At 46.7% G+C, this 23,770-nt stretch overlaps 1 protein-coding gene across 1 annotated transcript in view; it reads right to left on the bottom strand.

Annotated features, from left to right (window-relative positions):
• Positions 1 to 23,750, bottom strand: part of CRKL (CRK like proto-oncogene, adaptor protein) — a 31,715-nt gene extending 7,965 nt beyond the window's left edge. The window contains exons 1-2 of the mRNA XM_027088763.1: positions 23,037 to 23,750; positions 11,718 to 12,183 (exon numbers count right to left, since the gene is read on the bottom strand). Coding sequence (XP_026944564.1) covers positions 11,718 to 12,183; positions 23,037 to 23,347 — 777 coding nt within the window. The 5' untranslated portion in view covers positions 23,348 to 23,750. The remainder of the gene's footprint in view (positions 1 to 11,717; positions 12,184 to 23,036) is intronic.
• Between the last annotated feature and the right edge of the window lie 20 nt (positions 23,751 to 23,770).

The following is a 23,770-nucleotide window of genomic DNA, read 5'->3' as shown; positions in this document are numbered from 1 at the left end:
TTAATTTAAAAATTTTCCAAAAAAAGCAAGAAAGAAAAGGCAAGGACAAATAAGAGGGTGTGTGAGTGCGTACCTGTAAAGAAGATGTGGTGAGCAAAGGGGAGAGGGACCAGGTGAGCTAACGCCCAGGTGGACGCTGTGGTGCAAAGGGATGATGGCCTGAGGGTCCCTGGGCAGTCTGTAGGCAGGCCTGCACTCAGAGCCAGATCAGACTCTGACAATGATGTTTTTCTTTGTTTTTTTTTTGTGGTACGCGGGCCTCTCACAGTTGCGGCCTCTCCCGTTGCGGAGCACAGGCTCCGGACGCGCAGGCTCAGCGGCCATGGCTTACGGGCCCAACCGCTCCGCAGCATGTGGGATCTTCCCGGACCGGGGCACGAACCCGTGTCCCCTGCATCGGCAGGCGGACTCTCAACCACTGCGCCACCAGGGAAGCCCTGACAATGATGTTTTTTTAAAAAAAAAAGACTAAGGCCAGAATAGCTCAGACTAAAAAGAAACAAATATAATGCAGTTTTGGCTGATGGGTGCTGTTGGCAGATGTCAGGATCAACAGCTTCTCCCTAAGACTGAAGTTTTTGTTTGCTCCACTCATTTGACATCCTACAAAAAATATTTTGGGAATTCTGTCTTTTATCTATGCTTTTCTATCTTCACCTGGACTCTGGATGCCCAGAGTGCATATATTTTGCCTCAAGTTTGTAATCTTAGCCTGCCTTAGCTGATGTTTGATAAATGTGCAAGATAAAATCTCACTTTCCTGAAAACCTGGCCCCAGCAGCCCTCTCCCACATCCTGGTTGAGCTTATTCCTCCAGTCCGGGGGCCAGGAACACGCTGAGACCTCTTGCTAATGCCCCCTCCTCCAGGTGCCCCCCCCCAACTGCCTGGCTCTACCAGCCCAGCCACCTTCCATCCCCTGCCACCCTTGCCATTCAGCCCAGCTCCCAACCCTTCCTCTCCCCCAGCCTGGCCCCCACCTACCACCAAGAAACTCCTGGGGCCCAGGTAAATGGCCCCGGGCCAGTCCCCTCCCACTGATGCCGAGGCACCTGAAGCAGGAGACTTCACCTCCCTCTTGCTCTGCTGCCCCTCTGCCCCATGGGGGCTCCATTCTGCTCGCCCTCGTCCCCCACCCCCACACAGCACTCTCAGAAGGAGGAGGCTGGTCTCGCTCATTTCGCATTCCATGTCACAGGGCTCTTGTAAGCTTTCCAGGGAAGTCTGCAGAATCAGGGAAAAGAGAAAAAACGACAGGCTGCTGTCCGCACGTGCTAGAGACAGATGGCCAAGTAAGCAGCAAGGTTCTGAGGACAGAAGTGACAGGCACAAGGGCCTAAGGACAGTAGAAGACAGACCTTTTGAAAACATAAAGATAATTAGGTCACTGCTCTGCCTTTGAACCCCCGACACCATTTATTTGCACAAGAGCACCATCCAAACTCCTGTCTCCAAGGCTCTACCTCCTCTGGTCCCCAACTCTTCCTATCTCTGACCCTCACCCCAATCACAGTGGCTTCCTTTCAGTTTCTCAAACCTGCCAAGGTCTTGCCCAGAGATGGGCTGTATGACAGATACAGGGACGTGATGTACTGGAAGTGCAACCACACGACTGCACAGCGTAAGATATTAAAAACCATGTTCCAGGCTACTGCCCAGCACCATCAAGCTTGTCCTAAGAAAACTTGGATCTCTGCTCTGCTTCCACAACTGAAGGAACATATATGCAACCCTGACCAAAGTCAAACACACCTTAAGGACAATCCCAGCTCCCATAAACAGCCTTATAAAGCTGCACACGCCGCCACTGAGAGCAGGAAGGGCTCTGGGCGGCCGCCACTGGAGATGGGCTGGATTCTGTACTGTGTACTCAGGACACACATGAAACTAAGATCTAAGATCTACAACAGCGGGAGGTAAGCAGTCTCTGCTTAAAGCAGGTTTAGGGTGGCACCATGCGGTGACTCACGCTATGACCTTTGGAATGGGGCAGGGCTGGACTGATGTCCTGGTTCTGCCACTTTTAGGGCTACATTACTGTGACAAACAGTTCAAGTTGTCCAAGTCTCCGTTTTCTTTTGACTTTGGAAGGTTCTTGCGATAATTAAAGGAAGTACTAAATGGAAGTGTTAACCACAACACCCAGCGAAGTAAACAGTAGCTGCTATTGGCGTAGAGATTCCTGAGTAGACCCAGTCCCCACCCCACGATCATGCCCCCGACCAGCTGTCCTCTGGCTGGTTCCGGGGAGAACTGGAACCAGCAATGGAGAAGCACTGTACACTAAAGTGGGTTTTCAACCCTGTCAGTAACAAGGGTCTTCTCAAAACCGACGGGGGATGGGAAGGATGCCTGTTAGAGAGAGGAGATGAGGGGAAGGCCTGGAGACTCGAAGTCTGATACGTCACTGTGAAGGGTCCCAAGCAACGAGGAAGACCACGGGAGGATGCAGAGAAAGGTGCCAGAACATCCCACCCGCACCTCTGCCAATTCACTCCTGACTCTGACGGTCTTCACAGGATACCTTCTGCTAATTCTGCCTAATCAGTTCAGTGAGATGTGCTGCACGTCGACTGCAGTTCCTACCCTCTTCACTGTGAGACAGACAATAAATAACCCACTGTCTAGACGTGGCAGACACTCAGCAAATGTCTGTTAGATGATAAAAACAGTGCAAAAAGCGAGTGGCTGAAAAGCAGTATTGAGTCCACGTTGCAGAGCACAGGAGCAAGGACGAGGCCTTCGCCTGAGGGACCCTGAGTAGCAGCGTGCGGCTGGGTGCAGCCCAGGAGGGTAGAAGGGCTGGGAGACTTCTGATGGCCACCTGACCATTAATGCCACACTCTGGCCTTGCAGGAGTCCTCACATGTCAAAACACAGCCCGTCACTCCTCGTGCTGTTTTCTACCTTAGTTGAAGGCCCCCTTCCACGGGTCCGAGCCCCAGAACACCACACATGGGACGGGGCTGGCTGTGGACTGGCTTCTTCCATGGCTTGACCACACAGCCCCTCGGGTCCAGGGCCCAGCATGGTTGGGAGCTCTCAGTGCTGGTCCGGTGTCCTTCCTTGGGCTTCATGGTAGAAGGGCTGAGCCAAAAGCAGCACTCACTTTGGAAGGCAGATAAATCCTGAAGTGGTTGGGTACCAACTCAGCTCAAGGACCAATGTGAGCCTGGAAGGTGTGGCTAACCCAATCAACAGATCGAGAAGACATTCCTTATGTCCTTATGTCCTTTTGACAGTCCTCCTCATGATAAGAACTGCCAGCACACTGGGGAGGGTTTGCTTCAACTCTAAGATGGAGCACACACTAGCAGGCTCCGTTCTGTGTGAGGCTGACATGAGGGGTAGGAAGAGGGAGACGCCAAGAGGATACTTCCTGATGTGGCCATGGTCTCCTGGAGCCCTACCTGTCCCGAGTGTGAACAGGAGCTCTGGAAATTATTCTGCCGCCTGTCTTCTGGCACCTGATTCAAAGAGCAGTCCTCCTTGCAGGAGGCCCCAGCACTGGCTGCCACAGCAGCTTTCTGCTTCCCCAGTCAGGCGCCATAAAAACAAGATCAGGAGTGCAATGGGTTACACTGGAGTCAGAAGCCCTAACTTCGGTAACAGGAATGGGTCTCAGATATTAAAGATCCTCAAAGTATATGCAGAACTATATGTAAATACATTAATATATGTTGTTTTTCTGGAGAAAGAGTCCACAGCTTTCACCAGATTCTCAAAGGGGTCCGTAACCCAAAAAAGATAAAACAAAGCAAAAACCCACGTGCTACAATCACCAGGCAGCTTTCATCCTGCCGTTTGTGGCTTTCATTCGTTCACTCATTAACGCATGCTGAACATCCATGTGCCAGGCCTGGAAGGACACAAGACAGAAAGAAGCAGACAGCCCACCCGCCCTCATGGAGCTGCCTGGGCCCTTTGCCTGCTCTAACACCGCCCCATGTGCTCTGGGCACCTGCACCTGAATCAAACCCTCCATGTCCATGTGCCCTGAGCAGCCATCAAGTGGCCTCATGTACCCTCACCTACAACCGGATGCTACTGACTGGTGCTTTTTTTTTTAAAAAAATGAATTTATTTATTTATTTATTTTATTTTATTTTTGGCTGCGTTGGGTCTTGGTTGCTGTGCGCGAGCTTTCCTTAGTTGCAGTGAGCAGGGGCTACTCTTCGTTGTGGTGCACGGTCTTCTCATTGCAGTGGATTCTATTGTTGCGGAGCACGGGCTTCAGTAGTTGTGGCTCGTGGGCTCTAGAGTGCAGGCTTCGTTGCTCCGTGGCATGTGGGATCTTCCCAGACCAGGGCTCAAACCCGTGTCCCTTGCATTGGCAGGCGGATTCTTAACCACTGCGTCACAAGGGAAGCCCTACTGACTGGTTTTTAATATTGAAGACTCAGTCTCTTTAAAATTGCCATTATCCTTCAGGGTATTAACTTGGTTCAAGAGGGCTACTTACTGGTTAACACTTATGAAAACACAGGGGTTTTATATTAGGATGAGTCAGGGGTTAAAGGTATGCCGTGGTGCAAGAGAAGGTGGGCTATGGAAAGGAAGAAGTAAAACCATCTCCATTCACAGATGACCTGATCCTATATGTAGAAAGATTCCAGAAGAAAGCTATTAGAGCTAATAAAACTCAGCCAATTTGCAGGGTACAAGATCAACACACAGTATCAGTTGTGTTTCTATACACCAGCAGTGAGCAAATAAGAATGTAATTCCAGGGAACTCCCTGGTGGTCCAGTGGTTAGGACTCGGCGCTTTCACTGTCGTACCAGGTTCAATCCCTGTTGGGGAACTGAGATCCCGCAAGCTGCGCAGCGCAGTCAAAAAAAAAAAAAAGAATGCAATTCCATTTACGATAGCATCTAAAAGAATAAAGTAACGGAATAAATTTAACCAAGGTGATAGACTTGTACACCAAAAATTACAAAACACTGCTAAAAGAAATTAAAGAAGACTTAAATAAATGGAAAGACATCCAGTGTTCGTGGATAGGAAGATAATATTTTCAAGATGTCAACACTACCCAAAGTCATCTACAAATTCAACACAATTTCTATCAAAATTCTAACAGCCTTTTTTCCCCCCCAGAAATGGAAAGGCTGATCCTCAAATTCATATAGAACTGCAAGGCATGCTGAACAGCCAAAACAATCTTGAAAAAGAAGAACAAAGTTGGAGGACTCATATTTCCTGACTTCAAACCCACTACACAAAGCTATGGAAATCAAAACAGTGTGGTCTTGGCACACAGACAGACATATGGATCGATGGAATAGAATTGAGAGTTCATAAATAAACTCATACATCTCTGGCCAACTGATTATTATTACTTTTTGCCACATCTTGTGGCTTGTGGGATCTTACTTCTCTGACCAGGGATGGAATCCATGACCCCTGCAATGGAAGCACAAAGTCCTAACCACTGGACCACCAGGGAATTCCCTGGCCAACTGATTTTTGAAAAGGGTGCCAAGTCCATTCAATGGGGAAAGAACAATTTCTTCAACAAATGGTACTGGTACGACTGGATTTTCTACCTGCAAAGAAAGAATTTGGACGCCCATGTCAATCCATATACAAAAATTAACTCAAAATGGATACACGACCTGAATGTAAAAGCTAAAACCATAAAACTCTTAGAAGAAAACATGGGGGTAAATCTTCATGACCCTGAATTTGGCAATGGATTCTTAGATATGACATCAAAAGCACAAGCAGCAAAAGATAAAATAGATAAGATGGACTTCATCAAAATCAACAACGTGCATTACAGTACACTGACAAGAAAGTACAAAGACAACCTACAGAACTGGAAAAAAGTATTTAAAAATCATACCTCTGATAAGAGTTTAATATCCAAAATATATGAAAAACTCCTAAAACTCAACAACAAAAACCAAACAACACAATTTAAAAATGGGCAAAAATAAAATAAAATAAAATAAAAATGGGCAAAGCTCTTGAACATTTTCCTAAAGAAGATATAAAAATGGCCAAGAGGCACAGGAAAAGACACTTAACATAATTAGTAATTACAGAAGTGCAAATCAAAACCACAAGATGCCACTTTATAGCCAGTAGGATGGCTATAAATTTTAAAAAGAAGGAAAATAACAGGTGTTGATGAGGATGTGGAGAACTGTGGATTGCTTGTGGGACTGTAAAATGGTGCAGCCACTGTGGAAACAGTTTAGTTGGCCTCAAAAGTTAAAGAGCTACCCAGCAATTCCACTGTTAGGCATATACCCTAGAGAACTGAAAACAGGTATTCAAACAAAAACATGTACATAAATGTTCATAACACTATCCTCAATAACCAAAAGGTAGAAATAACGCTAATGACCATTACCTAATGAATGGATAAACAAAATGTGGTCTCTATCCATACAATGGAATTTTACTTGGCTATAAAAAGAATGAAGATACTTGCTATAACATGGATGAACCTTAAAACATTATGCTCTGTGAAATAAGCCCAATCCAAAGGACAAATATTTTATGATTCCATTTATTATATGAAGTATCTAGAATAGGCAAATTCATACAGATAGAAGGTAGACTAGAGGTTACCAGGGCCTCAGGAGGGGAGGGTAGGGAGTTACTGCTTAATGGTTATAGTTTGGGGTGAGGAAAAAGTTTTGGAAACAGTGCTGATAACTGCACAACACTGTGAATGCAATTAATGCCACTGAATTGAACACTTAAAAAGGGCAAATCCTATTATGCACATTTCATCACAATTTTTAAACAATGAATAATTTAACATGCCAAAGACCACTGAGTTGTACACTTTAAATGGGTAAATTGTATGATATGTGAATTTTATCTCAATAAAGCTGTTTAAAGAAAGACTGTGTGGGCTGAGTCCTAGCTCTACCACATACCAACTATGAGACTGTCAACAAATTAAACAAACCTCAAGTTCTAAGTGCATAAAATGGGGAAGCTATGAGGATCAACCAAAATATTCTCTGTGAAGCCCTAGCTGATGGTTCTCCTTACACAGTAGCTATTACCACGTATGGAAAACTGAGGTTAGCTTAATGACCAGGCTGGGACTGGGCTTGTCTGAACCACACTAGGGCCCCAATTTCACAGTACTCTCACTCAATTTACATAGTAAGAAAGAGGAACAAAACCCTTTTAAGAATATTCTCTAATTCACAATCCAATGAGAATATGATATGCTAGAAAAAAAAAATGTTACCTTAGGTACAGAATTCCTAAAACTGGATGCTGTTAAGGACAAGTGACACGTCAACGACAGAAGGATGGAGAAGGAGCCCGGCAGCCCTGATGAAAATCCTTAAGAAGGTGGGTGTGAGCTTGTAGGCATCTCTGACAAGCCTTGGTGAGGAGGGGAATCGCTGAGACAGAGCAGCCCCCTCACGCTGGGAGGCTATGCCTCTGACCCTTACAGACCTCCACATGCAGATCCGACATCTCTGTGGGCATAGAGTTCCAGCCACAGGAACTCACAGCTGATCCCGGAGAGCAGAAAAACACAATCAGCACTGAGGAAACCTAGATTTGCCTTGTAGATAACTTCCTCTCAGTAAGTAGAAGCAGCAATGAAGAAACTGCTAACGCGAACACTTAATTCTAACCAATGAAGCAAAACCAATTTGTGGAAGCAGAAATCTGGGAATTCTAGGCCAGTCAGTGAAGGAAGAAGTACCATGGGTCTTAGGAAGGTCAATTCAAAAGATTGAGAGCAGATGCAACTCAATGTCTAGGGGTTTTCAAAATGGGGAGTAGACAACCCAAGAAATGTAAACACCACAATCGCAGATGACCCCAATGGGAGTGAAGAGCAGGTTTCTTGAGCATGCTGGTGAGCTCACAGAAAAAATATGCACCACAGATGAAAGGATGGCCTCATGCTGATAAGGACAGATATCCAAGTGCTGACCAAACACACTGGCAAACAGGACCAGTCCAGTGCTGCTCATCTGCCACAGAGAATTACATCACAGAACACTTGCAGGCTTATGAAGGGTCAAGTCTCTTGGTTTTTGTTCTAACAGGGATAATGCAAATTCTATGAAACACAAAAGGTGAGCTTGAGATCAAACCTGGACAAAATTCTGGATGCAATTAGCAGACAGATGGTTTATGAGCATTTAGAATGGGAAATAGGGTCTCTGGAAGGCAGCATGGGCTCAGTCAGGAAACAAGTCACACCAGACCAGCCTCACTGTCCTTTTTTAGATATCAGACATGGATCAGGAGAGGCTGCAGAGAAGGATCTGGATCGTGCATTTATGAAATGTGCAGATAACATGAAACCGAGGGGGTGATCAACATGCTACACGATGTAATCAGGATTTTAAAAGACCAGAAGCATACAGGTGGGTAAGACCGAAAAAACCAAAACCAACAAACAAAAACCTCAAGAGGGACAACTGCAGGGGTCCACACTGAGCGAGGCTGGTACAGGACAGGGATGAGGCGGCTGGTTTCTCCCTGGTGGGAGTAGAGACCATGTCATGAGACTGTGTCCCAGGCTCCACAAAGACGGGCCCTCTGCGTTGCTCCCCGCTGCACTCCCCACTCCTACAGCCACATCCAGGCACTCAGGAAACCTCTGCTGAAGAAGGGAATGTTTGTGGAGGTGTCCATGGTGAGGGTGAGGTAGGAGCTGAGGCATCAGGAAGACAGAGCTAAGGACCACCCCACTTGCCCTCCTTGACTCTCTCGACCCATCCCCACTCCCTCCACACCTCACCTGCAGCCCGTACCCCACTTCACCACTGTTCCCTTAGCCCACACCACGGGGCACTGCTCTGTGAGGCTCCATTCAGACTCCTGGCTGTGCGTGTCCAGAGCTAAGTACAACTCTGAAGGTGCTAACAAATTTCTGCCCTTTTCTAGTCAGGAAAGTATACTGGAATATGAGTATGGGAGACTGATATTATTATAGGGAGACTCAAGCATTTGCTCTAAATTACTTAAAAGTTAATCAATAAAAAGGTAAACTGCCCACCTGCAAACTTCAAAACCTCTAACAGTTGTGAGAAACCAGCGATTTCATGCCTCAATGAAGGCCACAAGAAAACTGTTCACCTCCTCAGCTTTGCTCTCTGCTGATATGGTCACAGCTCGCGTCCAAGCTTTTGTCTTTTGCCCAACACACTCAACACTCTCAATGACCTTCAGCTACACAGTGGTGTTCTCTTGTTCCTGCAAGCTCTTCCTTCTGCCAGGAATGCCTCCCCCCACTTCACCCAGCTAACTTCTAGTCATCCTTCAAAACTCAGTTCAAGGGTCACCTCCTGCAGGAAGCCTTCCCAGACCAACACCCACCCACATTCCCATCTCCTACCTCCATCTCTGCTCCCACCTATTCTGTGTTATCAGATCACTTACCACACTGCTGGTTTCTGCCTCTAGTCTTTCATTAGGTGGCAAGCTCTTTGGTGGCAGGACCCTACAAGGCACCCCTCACAGGTTGGATGCATGAATGGATGATTAACAAACAAACATCAACTCTCAGAGCCAGGGTGCCTTTTAGGCTTAGAGAATTTGAGAAACGTGCCCAAGATCACACCAGGAACAGCTGGGACTCGAATGCGGGCCGCTGTGTCAGAAGACACAACTTTGTAATGACCACAGCACCCTTGCTCCAAACATTCTCTTCTGCCAACGATCTACCTTTGGAAAGGCCTTCGCCACTTCCCACCACCTGAGAACACCCCTGCTTCCCAGGAGCCCTTCCAGCCCTGCTCCACCAAGGGCACGGGAGGCTCCCCTTTCAAACCAAATCCCAAGGATAAACTCGTTTCCTAAAAAGAGGTAAGCAAGAGAGCAAAGTGTCTAAACAAAGACCTCTCTTAAAATATCTCTTCGCGTGCAGGAATGTTCTTTCAAAACAAGTTTTATGAAAAAACCTTGTGAACTAACTCAGGAAGTAAAGTTCACCTGAACCATCCTCACTTTGTAACACCATCTCAAGGGGAATAACGAAGCTTCAATTACTGGCACATTTTCTCCTACTTGTCTCACCTTTCTTATTTTAATTTTAATACTTTTCCTGGTAACCTAATTGCAACAGTCCCAAGAGGGGACTGTTTTTAACAAGATCCGACAGGCATCAGTTTTAGAAGATAACATAATTCACAGACATACTTATTTATGGCATAGCTGAAAGTCTCATTTAAACACACAGCACAGGAAATACCATGAAGTGGAATTTGGCAAAGGTCTATTTCTTGGGTCCACTAACACTCTAATTACCTAAGGCAGCCTTTCACGAGGCTGACACGGCTGGGCTGGTGTCACGAGGAGGCTCAGGTGTGGAGACCTGTCTCTGGGGCCTGAGGCTAGAAGAGCAGTGTTAACAATGAGAAGATGGGTTATCTTCAAATATGCTTCACGAACCAGGCTCCTTCTCCTCACCCCGGCCTCCCTAAGGCACCCACCTATGTATCTACTCCCCAAGCTCTGAGTGATCCCCTCTACAACCCCCTGTGCACACTCCGAAGAACACACATGGGAGACAGGGGTTTCTAAAGTGCACATCTTAGAGCCAGAAGTCAACACACAGGCGTCCTAAAGGGAGTGAGGCTTTAAATCCTGGCTCAGGTAAGAACCCACTTCCTGACTTCCTTTACGGGGCTTGGAATTCTGACTGGGAGCCTGGACCCCCAGGATCTCACCCTGGTGTGCCAACCGTCAGCTGCATAACACAACTCTAAATCCTAGCTCCCTACTCCCATGAGGAGACCAGAGATGTGGAAGTGCTCCCAGAGCCTGAAACCACTAAGCAAACTGGAAGGTATTTAGAGCCCAGAACACCCCAAGTTATTTTAGGGTGCTGAGGTGTGTACCGTGCAGGGGCAGGTCTGTGTGGGGATGAGAAGGCCAGCAGGCCTACTCAGCCAGGCCTCCATCTGTGGAGGGAGCCTCTCTGGTTCCCTTCCTGTTCTTCCACTGTGAAGTATAAAAGCACCAGGTCCTCCCCAGCCCCGGTCCCCGCCTCAGATGCTCTTTCCTTAGAGCCAACATGAGAGGGAGAAGTAACCTCAGACTCTGAACCAAACTTCCAGGTGTAGTTCACTTGGGTATTACTCTTGGTCCAAATAAACCTGAGGATAACCAGTGAAAAAAAACACACAAAAATCACAGCTCCCTTTGAATCTGAGGGCAGGCTGCTCTGAAGCAACAGGCCCCATGACTTCATCCTCCTGCCATGCACCTGGGCTGCCTCCCAGCTCTGCCCTACTGTGACCTCGGGGTGAACACACACAGAACAAGCAATAACTTAATCTCAGTTTCTCTAACACACGTGTGATGTAATGATACTAAGAAAGAGTATAAAACCGTACTCATAATGATACTTACATTGCAATGTGTGATTCACAAACCATTTTCACAAGTTATCAATAAATGAAAGAGCTGAGGAACTGTGGTACCAAATCCCATATTCTAATACAATAATATTTAGGGCCCACCTCACTTATGTGATTTATATAAATTTATACATCAGTAAAAAAATAACACACAAAAATATATGGGACCATTCTTCTAAAAATATGCATTTTTAGGGAATTCCCTGGCAGTCCAGTGGTTAGGACTCCGTGCTTCCACTGCCTAGGGCACGGGTTCAATTCCTGGTCGGGGAACTGAGATCCCCGCAAGCCATGGCCAAAGAGAACAAAAACTGAGTGTCAAAAGACCCAAAGAACCAGTCTTAGTAGATTTTACCTCTAATGCCAGGGCGGTCTTGTCATAAGCACAGGGCACTCTTTTCTGAATTGCTTTTGCAAAGACAGGTCCATTCTGTGTGGATGGCAAAGGGCTGACCGCTGCCCCAGGAGTGCTGGAAACTGCAGGCAGAGGAGCCGTGGTCTGAGGCTGAGCATACGCGTGAGCAGGTTCTGGGATCCCGTAACTGTTGGAATTCCTATTCCCATGCTTTCCGTGTGGCGAGGACCTCACAAGCTTTTCCACGTAAGGGACGGGAATCATCCCCACCCGGCCATCCTTGTTCCGGGCACTCCACCACTGTTCTTCCGGCTTCTCTATTATCACCAGGATCTCACCCTTTTTAAAGGGCAGGTCTTCGGCATCATTCCCAGGAAAATCATAGAGAGTTCGTACATATTCCAGATTTTCTTCTGCTGTAGGCAGGCTGGGTGCTGATACAGATCCCATTGGTGGGCTCGGATACCTTGAGAGAGAGAGAAAATTAAGAGAAAAATCTTACTCTATACCAGTGTTTGTCAAACTTTTAAAATAAACCAATTAACTCAATAACAAATTATTTCCCTCTCCATATTCTCAGTCATTAAGAAGGTCCTGTCACACTGTTTTACCCTCTGTAGTTTGTAATGCAATTGAAGTTAACATCCTGAATATTAACATTAGATGCATAGCACCCCTCCCACATATCTCTGTTTCATAGGAAGCTTTTGTTTACACAAACAGATACCTGGTCTGAATTTTTAAAATTATTTTTAAATCCTCAGTAAGTTCAGCTGCCTCCTTCCTTAGGCCCATCACAACCACCACATACTCTTCCTTCTGGTCCTAATCTAGGGTGTGCACCCTGCACACTTCCCCGGGCACCCAGAGAGATGACAAAGGCCTCTGTGCCCCTCAAAATATAAAAACCAGAAAAGGGAGTATATACCTGCATTATAATTTTTAAAAAAACACCCATACTGCATCTTGTACGGGAATCATCACCTGAGCCTCAAAATGAAAACGTGAAAATTTTCACGGAAAAGCTCAGACGCAAGAGCTCTCACCTAAGCATCACACCCCTGGCCACCAGCCCAGAGCCCCCCTGTGAGTCTGCCCCGCAAACCCGGAACCACCTAGAGGCGGTTAGAAAATTACTGTCCCGGGCTTCCCTGGTGGCACAGTGGTTAAGAATCCGCCTGCCAATGCAGGAGACACAGGTTCGAGCCCTGGTCCAGGAAGATTCCACGTACTGTGGAGCAACTAAGCCCATGCACCACAGCTACTGAGCCTGCACGCCTAGAGCTCGTGCTCCGCGAAGCCACCGCAATGAGAAGCCTGTGCACTGCAATGAAGAGTAGCCCCTGCTCTCTGCAACTAGAGAAAGTCCATGTGCACAGCAACAAAGACCCAACACAGCCAAAAATAAATAAATAAATAAATAAATTTTCTTTAAAAAAGGAAAGAAAAGCACTGTCTCCCTTCTCTTTAGCAACACCCCATCTGGAATGCCCCCTTCTGCAAGAGAAGTACAGAGGTCTCTCTTCACCTAAGAAGTGTTCTGGAAAGTTGCGAATACATGAAGTTTTGGGAAAACCTATTTTGCTGTTAGCATTTCCTCCCCTTAACTTTTTTGAAGCACATAATCTACACCAGAGTAACTTCACCCAGAGTCTCCACCTCTTTAGGGGGTGACGCCTGTAGAGTCATCACCAAGGCTGGTTCTGGAGCAGCCCGAGGGAGAATGCTGGGATAGGGCCTATGCCTGCCTAACCACTGACTACAGTTGTTTTGTCTTCCAGTAGATCATGGCCATTCCCTCTTTTCCCCCAATTAATGACCTAAAAAGTTGTTTCACATAACAACATGATCTCCTAAGTTGAAGCACTTTAATTAAAAAAAAAAGTTTATTTTTAAAAAAGTGTTACCATGTTACAACGTTCAGCAAAATAAAGGAAAACAAAAGAGAAAAAAATCCCACAGTTCCTGCCCCAAGGTAGCTACAGTTCTCCTTCCCTCCTCCCTCCCTCCCTCCCATCCGCCCACTTTGCGGCTTGCTTTCTTTTTTTTAAAACATCTTTATTGGAGTATAAATGCTTTACAATGTTGTGTTATTTTCTGCTTTATAACAAAGTGAATCAGTTATACATATACATATGTTCCCATATCTCTTCCCTCTTGCGTCTCCCTCCCTCCCACCCTCCCTATCCCACCCCTCTAGGTAGTCACAAACCACCGAGCTGATCTCCCTGTGCTATGCGGCTGCTTCCCACTAGCTATCTATTTTACGTTTGGTAGTGTATATATGTCCATGCCACTCTCTCACTTTGTCACAGCTTACCCTTCCCCCTCCCCATATCCTCAAGTCCATGCTCTAGTAGGTCTGTGTCTTTATTCCCGTCTTACCCCTAGGTACTTCATGACCCTTTTTTTCCCCTTAGATGCCATATATATATGTATTAGCATACAGTATTTGTTTCATTCTCTTTCTGACTTAATTCACTCTGTATGACAGATTCTAGGTCCATCCACCTCACTACAAATAACTCAATTTCGTTTCTTTTTATGGCTGAGTAATATTCCATTGTATATATGTGCCACATCTTTATCCATTCATCTGTTGATGGACAGTTAGGTTGCTTCCATGTACGGCTTTCTTTCTTAAGAGTCCCACGTACAGGACTTCCCTGGTGGGGCAGTGGTTAAGAATCTGCCTGCCAATGCAGGGGACACGGGTTCGAGCCTTGGTCTGGGAAGATGCCACATGCCACAAAGCAACTAAGCCCGTGAACCACAACTACTGAGCCCGTGTGCCACAACTACTGAAGTCTATGCCTAGAGCCTGTGCTCTGCAACAAGAGAAGCCACCGCAATGAGAACCCCGCTTGCCGCAACTAGAGAAAGCCCACACGCAGCAACGAAGACCCAATGCAGCCAAAAATAAATAAATATATTTTTTTTAAAAAAAGAGTCCCATGTATGCATGCCAGGGGCAGTTTTTCTGCGTTTCCCCACTATACTGCTCTTGCTTCATTCGGTAAGCCTGCTGCAAACAAGCATCCCTGTGTTTCTGAAGGGTTCTTCTTTCTCTGTTACCATCTTCACATACTCTTTTGAATTTAATTTCCCTGCACTGTATTGCTTGTAAAGCCTAGATTCCTGGATTAAAGAACAGGAACGTTTTCACGGCCCTTGGTACATTTTGCCACACTACTCTCCAGAAGTCTGTCTTTGTAATTTGGCAAAACTTACATCTTTTTAATGTAAATGACCAGCTTCACAGTAGTCAGGATACCTTGGTGGTTGGAAGAGTGATTTAAAACCTCAAAGGCCTTATTACTTATTAACAACCTGACAACAAAGGGGCAGACTGCTTACTATCAGTGTATCTAAAAAAGAGTGAGCAGGAACAGCAAAACAAAGAAAAGGCTGACACTTATACCTCCATTGAGGACTGCCTGCAGTCTTGGCAGACAGTAAATTATTGAATCCCCACAGCAATCCTGGGAGGTACGATGCCTTCCACTTGGATTTGCACAAAGCAGTGTCCTCACTCACAGCCTCTCAGCTCGTCAGCCGCAGGGACAACCCGTGGGTCTCTCAGGTGTCTGAGAATTAACGCTGTGCGTGAAACACCCACAACAGTTCCTGACTGGCACTAAGCACCCCATCAGCTCCTCACCCCCCACCCCTGAACCTAATTCAAGGGCCACGGAGATTCTGTGAGAGTTTGGGTCACACTAAACAAAACTCAGATACTTCACCAAGAGCACACTTGGTTCCACTGCAGACGCCTTCAAGGGTTATTTTACTGTTTATACAGTTAAAAGTTAAAAGCAGTTCCACAGACCGTGAGAACACTAGTACAGCTTCAGTAGGGATTAACACTAATGACATCCATTTACCCAGGTACCCACTGGCCTTATTATGTACTAAGAACTTGGGGGACAAACAATGAATTAAAACCAAGTTCCTGCTCTCCAAAGACTGCAAACTTAGTAGCGACAGAGGCTGGAAGGCAAATGAGAGCACCAAGTGTCATTCATGTGTCCCACAGAAGCTGACGGGGTCAAGTTCTGCTAAGGGTCAGAACAGGCAAGGGGATGGTGCAGAAAAAGCCAAAGACTAGCCCCCTTTAAAGCTGAAAGATTTCGTGGAAGACAGGCTTACGCATTCTGATTCTACATCAGAAGACTTAAGAGCCCCAAAGGTTCAAACGCCCCATTCCCAGCTTCCCCACAGCTCGCGGGGCTGGCTGGTTCCCACAAGCAAGGCCAGAAGCGGGCTGGCCGGCACACATTTGAGGCTTGCTGGCTACATATGGCCTTTGTCAGATAGTCTTCTTTTCATATAACCCTTAAAAAAGTAATGACCATTCTCGGCTCCAGTACACTATACAAAAACTATCTGTGAGTCTGGCCAAGGGATCCACAAACTATGGCCTGCAGGCCACCGGCCCACCAGTTGGTTTTACAAATAAGGTTTGAGTAGAACCCAGCCAGGCCCATGCGCTCATGGGCTGTCTGTGGCTGCTTCCGCAGTACGAGGGCAGAGCTGAGTGGCTGGGATGGGGACAACAGGGCCCACAAAGCTTAAAGTGCTGAACAGCTAGCCCTTCACCGTGAGTTCGCTGAGGCCTGGTCTAGATAGCCGAGGCGGAGCTGGGGAGGGTGCTCATGCAGACCTGACAAGAGGGAGGACAGCTTACACTTTTTCCACCACTTCACTGCTACAGTAACCTGGAGCTCCTTTCCTGATTCGACACACGCACAGACATCCCTAAATATGACAGGAAATCAACCTCCCAGCCACACCCCTGACAAATTCAAAGCCCTCCACTTCCCATTTTCTCAAACTCGTGTATTCATCAAAATCCCCTGCAAATTACACATTAGTCCCACTGCAGAGATGAAAGCATGATGATGCCAGGTCAGAAATACTTAACATATTAGAACCCACTGCCCAAAGAAATAGGAAACATAAAACTGGAACAACTCATTGTTTCTCAATTGTTTCGCAATTTGTTCCTTCATCAGGACTGTAAATAGCATTCAACACACACACAGTTTCCCAAGCCCATCAAGCACACCAGACCCATGCTTCTTCTTCTCCCTCTCCTTCTCCCTCTCCCTCTCTGGACAGCTCTGGAAGAGAAGCCGCTCCTCAGCGAATGACAATGAATCTCCCTCCTCCTTTGGTTAAAAGCATTCTCAGCTGCATGTATAAATCACAGATAAAACATTTTATTTAAACTTCAGCTTTAATGCCTTCTATGCTTACAATCACCTTATTCCTGTTAAGGAAGCAATACAATCAACTTCTAGCAGGAGAGAGTTTCAAAGGTCCTGTTCTAGTTTTTTTTTTTTGCAGTATGCGGGTCTCTCACTGTTGCAGCCTCTCCCGCTGCGGAGCGCCGGACGCACAGGCTCAGCGGTCATGGCCCACAGGCCCAGCCACTCCGCGGCACGTGGGATCTTCCCGGACTGGGGCACGAACCCATGTCCCCTGCATCGGCAGGCAGGCTCTCAACCACTGCACCACCAGGGAAGCCCCCTGTTCTAGTTTTTAAAGGGGGTAACGTGGATATGGAAGATTTTCCTTATTATATACATGTATACACATACTCTTGTGTATGTATGAAAGATTTCACAATAAAAAGTTGGAAAACAAAACAGATGGTAAAAGAATCAATTCCAAGAAGACTGGCTAAGTACCCGTCTGCTCAAAGTGCTTCCAGCGCTTCTTATCCCTCGGTGGCCCTGAGCATGGAGGACTCTCCCTCCATCCCTGGCTTCGCACCTTCACCAATGGCTCTCAGTCTTCGGTGGTGCCTGCCTCTGCACCTGCCTCTGCACCTCCATCCACAGCTTCTCTGCCTCTGCTCATTCTGCGGATTCCACCAAAGCTTAGACCCAAATCTGTATATTTGGCCCCCAACCCTCTTCTCGTTAACAAACCCATCAGATTGCTGAACCCCGCCTGGCTTCCCTGTTGAAAACCATCGACCCCTCCCCCCATCCCTCCTCTCCATTCTCTCAGAGGCACCATTCAATCATCCCTGATGCCACAGCTCTCCACTCACCTACAGGCAACTGCCCAGCGATGGCTGTCATCGGCTTCCACCTTATATTCCCAACACAAGAGATCTCAGTTCAGCTTCTCACAATCCCTTCCCCTGTAACAGCCCTTGATTAACCCCACACTCCAGACTCTCACCACCCCGCCCACACCAGTTTCTAAAAAATAAAACTGACCATGACAGTTCTCTTCTTAAAAACTTTAGAGGGCTCCCACTGCTAAACTCATGTACAAAGCACAGAGGCCCTTCACAGTTCAGCATTCTTAACTTCCTAGCTCGCGGCCCCTCACTCACATGAACCACACCTGTGCCTTTCCCAGCACCTCTTCTACCTCATACACTTGTTCTCATCCTTCAAGAACCAGTTCATGTGAAGTCAGAAAGAGAAAAACAAATACCGTATGCTAACACATATATATGAATCTAAAAAAAAAAAAAAGGTTCTAATGAACCTAGGGGCAGAACAGGAATAAAGATGCAGATGTACAGAATGGACTTGAGGACATGGTGAGGGTGAAGGGTAAGCTGGGACGAAGTGAGAGAGTAGCACTGACATATATACACTACCAAATGTAGAATAGCTAGTGGGAAGCAGCCACATAGCACTGGGAGATCAGCTTGGTGCTTTGTGACCACCTAGAGTGTTGGGATAGGGAAGGAAGGAGGGAGACACAAGAGGGAGGGGATATGGGGATATACGTATACATATAGCTGATTAACTCTGTTACACAGCAGAAACTAACACAACATTGTAAAGCAATTATACTCCAATAAAGATTAAAAAAAAAAAAGAATCAGTTCATAGAGCACCTTCCCTTTCAGGCCCTGCCTGACCCTTTAGTTGACCATCCTTGCTTTTAAGCTCCCATGGTATTCTATTTTCATTTGTTCAGTATACTGAGCTTCTCAAAAGCTAGGGCCATGGTTTACTTCCATTATATGACTTGAGTCTAGCATTGGGCTTTGGGATACAGTAGGCCTCAATATATTGAAATTCCTGCTAAAATTAAAATGCCCAAGACACAGGGAAGCATTTCCCCTAAGCCTGGGTTAAATCTGTTCCACAGACAAGGAAATCCCGTGTGCCACCAGGTTTGCTGTCCAAGCCTCTTCGCCTCACCACCGCAGAGCTCACACTCGGCTGTCGTTCCCCACCAGTTGCACATGCCTGATGGTCCCACCTTACTCCTTGTGACCTTAACTCCGACTCCAGGATAATCACCACTGCCCTCTTTCACTTATCAGAAAGAACTAAAATATTTTAGCCTGAAGGAACCTTAGAACCTAGTCCAACTGTTCAGATCAAGAACAGAAATCTTAGATAAAAAGTTCTCTGAATTTGAGTCTTAAACAAGAGAAAGGTCACGAAGCAAATGGCTATCAGCACTTTACTTGCCATGGGAACACAATTCTCACCTGGGCGAGACTCCATTCCCAGCGTAATGACGTTTATGGATCCCATCTAAATTGAACTTAGGTGATTTAAACTATTGGTAAGAAGAAACTCAAAGGTTTATCCACAGTGTCCAATTCTATGCTAATCAAAATCACTGTTAATCCTTCTCCCCTACTCCTAATTACAAAAGTCCAAAAGTTCCCTTAAATATTCAGACAGGGGCCATGGGGGGAGGCATGGCCATGCTACCTGCGGTACCCTCCGGTCCCCCACGGTGTAGCCTCTGTGGCACACATTGTGAGGGTCCCCTCGGGATGCTCAGGTTAGGCGGCGCATCCTTTCTCCGCCCTCCCACAGCTACTGTCTGTATCAGATGACATGAATTTGGCCTTTTAAATAAAGTCTCAGTAACCAGGAAGCTCCTCAAGAGCATGACAGGGACTGCTGAGTCAATGTTAGTTCCATATTACCAGCACATGCAATGAGCAATGTCTGCTGAGTAAAAAACAGGGTTTTCTCTATGGGTCAACTTGCCTCAGTTTTTCAACTTTTACTTCTCATGATTTTTCTCCCAGCCGTCATATAGCTACATAAGCTAGAACTGGAAAATTTTATAAGCAAAGCAAGCTACGCAAAACACACTTTCAATTTTCTAAACCGTAGGAAAATGTATTTCACAGCTAAACTAAATCCACTCAGAAACCTGAAACACTCTGTTGTTAAACTGGAAGTAGCCTCTATTAAAACAGAAACAAAAAAACCAGTAGCGCCTACCTGAATACTAATTATAACCTAATAAACGGAATCTTAAAAGTGTTTATACTCAAATAAAATGGAGGTGAAAACCACAAGTTTTCTGTTTATCAAATGATTTTTAATATAAAAATTACATCCATATGCAGAAAAAGAATCCTTTAGGGTCATTCAAAAATCAAAAGCCACTGATATACCTTTTGTGTTTAAATTTAAAATCTAAGACAGAGATGAATACCACAGACAAACTCAAAAGACAATAAGATAACCCAGAGAACAGACAGCTACAAATATACCAAGTCATCTTTGTCTCTTCTTTTCTCTTCCCCATCATCCCCCCTCCCACCAGCAACTTATTTTCAAACCACAGCCATCACTCAGTCTACATAATGTCTCTATGATGGACGGATGGGCGACTCATCAGTCACCATCGTTCTGACCTGGATTGCAGTAACAGCCTCAGGTCACTTCCTGGCTTCAAACCCCTTCCATGGCACCCAATTTCCTGCCTTTGACCATTACCTGTCCAAACTCTTCTAGATCGGCATCTCAGAGCCACACTCACATCACATTGCTGTCTTTCCCAACCCAGAACTTTGCATAAGCTCTCCCCCTCCTCGCCCAAGCCTTGCTCCTCCTCCCTTCTTCAGTTTCACGCTTTCTCTTACCTCACCAGCTCAGGTAAGTCCCTTCTACTAGATCCTCTCAGCCTAGATTGATTTCCTTCATAGCATTCACAAATCTTGTAGTATTTTATTTTTCTACTTTTCTGTTTGTCTCCTCCACTAAAATCTAAGTTCCATGACAGAGAAAGCATGTCTGTCACCCCTCTTTCCCAGTACCTATCACTGGAACATAATTCTCCTGTAATATTTGAATAAAAATATAAAATTAAAAGTTAAGGAACATTCCAATAAAAAACATCAGACTAGCACAAAACAAGCACCAGTCCTTAAATTCTGAGGAAGTCATACAGTTGTGACCTTTCACTAAGCAAAACAGACCCCCCAAAAGAACAATTAGCCAAGGGGCATGAAACTCTGGCTTCAGAAGCTCAGTTTTGAGGCCTAAAAAAGCTAAACCACTTTATTTATCCTGTCTGGGGTGTGAAAATGCATCGCCCTGATTTCTGCATTTGGCCAAGGCTTGCCTGGCGTAGTCTCCTACAGTAGGTAACACATCAACCAAATCCTCAGGAGAGGCAATCCAGATTTAGTGTGACAAAGTAAATCCAGCCAGGATCTGATTCAACCAGCACTGTGACAGCCCTTGGAGACAGCAGGGAAAAGGAAAAACTAAACTACAGCAAAATGCCTGGGGCAGAGGGCACAGAGGAGAAACAATCAAGGCTGAACTCAAGGGGGTCAGGTAAAGGCCCCAGCACCACAGGGAGGATTTCCGCAGGTGAGGAACCGGTGGAGGGAGGTGCTCCACGGAGGGCCAGCAGTCGAACGAAGGCCCACAGGTGTGCATGGGCGTGCAGGGCTGGCTCCCGGGAAGGAGGATGAGAGGGGTGAGGGCAGGCACCACACTCACAAAGTTACAAGGGCACCTGGGAAGACGCCCAAAGGGGAAGTTTGGGGTCGTTTCTGCGGGAAGCCGCTGCAGCACAATCCTTTTTCTCCACCCAGAAGGGGATCTAGTTATTCACTCACAGCTGCACTATAGTACCTGTCACCTCAAAGTGCACACACCTGGCACACAACATGGCATGCTAAATGCCTAAAATTAATGATATAATTCACCTCCACAAGCTAGGCAAGTAATTTACTTAAACGTATTTAATATCTCATTACTGTGGGTTCTAAGAGTCTCTCCAACCCCTTATATTGGAATTACATGTGCTGAAAGTTGACTCCAGTCACCAGTATCTTCCGGGACCTGGAGGTTTCACCAATCAGATTCTTTTTGGTGTCTAGGTCTTCGTTATACACTATCTGATTTATAATCACTTTCTCACCAGTTTTTAAAATCCATTTAGTTCTGCAGTTAACCTCAAAGTCATTCCACTGTCATGCTGTTCCTTCTCTATCTCTATTCCACAGAAGCAACGCTGAGGCGTCCAGTGGGTGCTCCTTAATTAATATAATACCTTTTAGTGTTTAGAGCTCAGAGTAGAATCCTGTCAGAGAAATCTGTAAAGTCAGAAACATCTCATCCTGAAAAATCTGTCCTTTTTAAACAAATGTTTAAGAAATCAACTGGGCAGTGAAATACCTTTTACTTTTAAAATTCTAGGCAATCTCTTCAGCTCAAATTTGGCGTAATTTAAATAAAAGAAACCTCTAGCAAAATACTGATTAAGGCAAATAATCAAATGAAAAGAGGATGCCTAATGATTGGTGTCACTCTGGGTTAACTTTAAAATAGATACTAAGTCATTAAACTTAACACAAAAAGTACATCTGAAATTCAAGTAAGATAGAATTAAGATGAGTGTCATTCAAAAAATTCCCTTAGGAACATTCTAGCCTCATTCCTCCTTGGAATTTAACCAAATGGATTTCCAGTCTATGGACGGTCCAGCTTGGGGGGAAACTGTTAAAAAAAAAAAAAAAAGTCTTCGTTGAAGCCAACGCACCTTCTTTTACAATTTTTGTAATTAATGTATTATAAAATAGATGCCTAGATTATTTCAAACTTGGCACCAGGGTATCAATATATAGTTCTGATATTTCACAGTTAAAGGTATTTGTTTCTAAACGCTAAAGCATTTTCATCTGCCCAGTGTTCCAAAAGCTGCAGTCCAGGAGGTCTTAACCTGGAGTTCAAAAACCTTGAAAGGTGTGCAAACTCGTGTGTGCTTGCGGGGCGGGGGTGGAGGGTAAGCTAGCTTCAGAGTCTCAATCTGTGGCCCAAAAAAGGTTTCAAAAACAGCAACAAAATTCTGCTTTAGCCGGGTAATTAAACCAAGAACGTAACGAAGGCAAAAAGCGTCCATTTTCAACTAGGTACCCGCAACTCAACACATTTAAGACGCACCCCTTCATCAACAATGACCCAGATCCTGACACTGCCTTCGGTTCGGAATGCCCTCCGGAAAGTAACCCGGTTCCGAAAAGGGGGCCACGGGTCCAGCCCCGACCCCCGCCCGCACACGCCCTCCGCACACCTGGGCGCCGGCTCGATGAGCGTGGTGGTGTCCAGGTAGTGGATCTTGTAGAACTCCAGCAGGGCCGGCAGGTGGTCGAACTCCTGGTCCCCGATCTTGAAGCGGCGGTTGGGCAGCGAGTTGATGATGTAGTGAGACACCCGCGAGTTCTCGGACACGGACAGTACGTAGTCCCCGGGGCAGGTGGACGAATCGCGGACCAGGAACACGCCGTGGCGCTGGCCCTGGAGCCGGGTCTGCGCCTCCTGGCGAGACACGGGCCCCATGTACCAGGCCGAGCGGTCCGAGGAGTCGAACCTGGCGGAGGACATGGCGGGCCGGGCGCTGGGCCGGGCGGGCCGGGGCTGCTCTGCCTGCGCTGGACGCTCCGCCCGAACCGTCTGCGGGCCGGGCCGGGCCTCTGGCTCACCGCGCGCCTACTGAGCCGAGCCGGCACCTTCCTCGCGGCCGCGGGCCCGCAGCATCCTCCGCACCGCCCGCCTGCTCCGGGGCCGCTCCACGGAACGAGCCGGCTCGGGGGTGCGGGCCCAGCCGGGTCGCGGCGGTGAAGCCAAGCGCGGCAGAGGCCACCCGGGACCCTCCGGTCACTCCTGGCCCGGCGCGCGCCGGCCCCGCGCCCCCGCCGCTCCGCACCGAGCCCCGAGGCCAAGCCAAGCACCGGACCCCCGGGAGCGCCGCGCCGCCAGATCCGCTTCGCCCAGCCAGCTCCCAAGAGCCACAGCAACAAAATGGCG

The sequence above is a fragment of the Aethalodelphis obliquidens genome, unplaced genomic scaffold (assembly GCF_003676395.1).
Source record: "Aethalodelphis obliquidens isolate GAN/ISIS:26980383/991018 unplaced genomic scaffold, ASM367639v1 scaffold63, whole genome shotgun sequence".
NCBI lineage: Eukaryota > Metazoa > Chordata > Mammalia > Artiodactyla > Delphinidae > Aethalodelphis > Aethalodelphis obliquidens.
The sequence above is the reverse complement of the archived record's forward strand: the minus strand, read 5'-3'. Positions and strand labels throughout refer to the sequence as shown.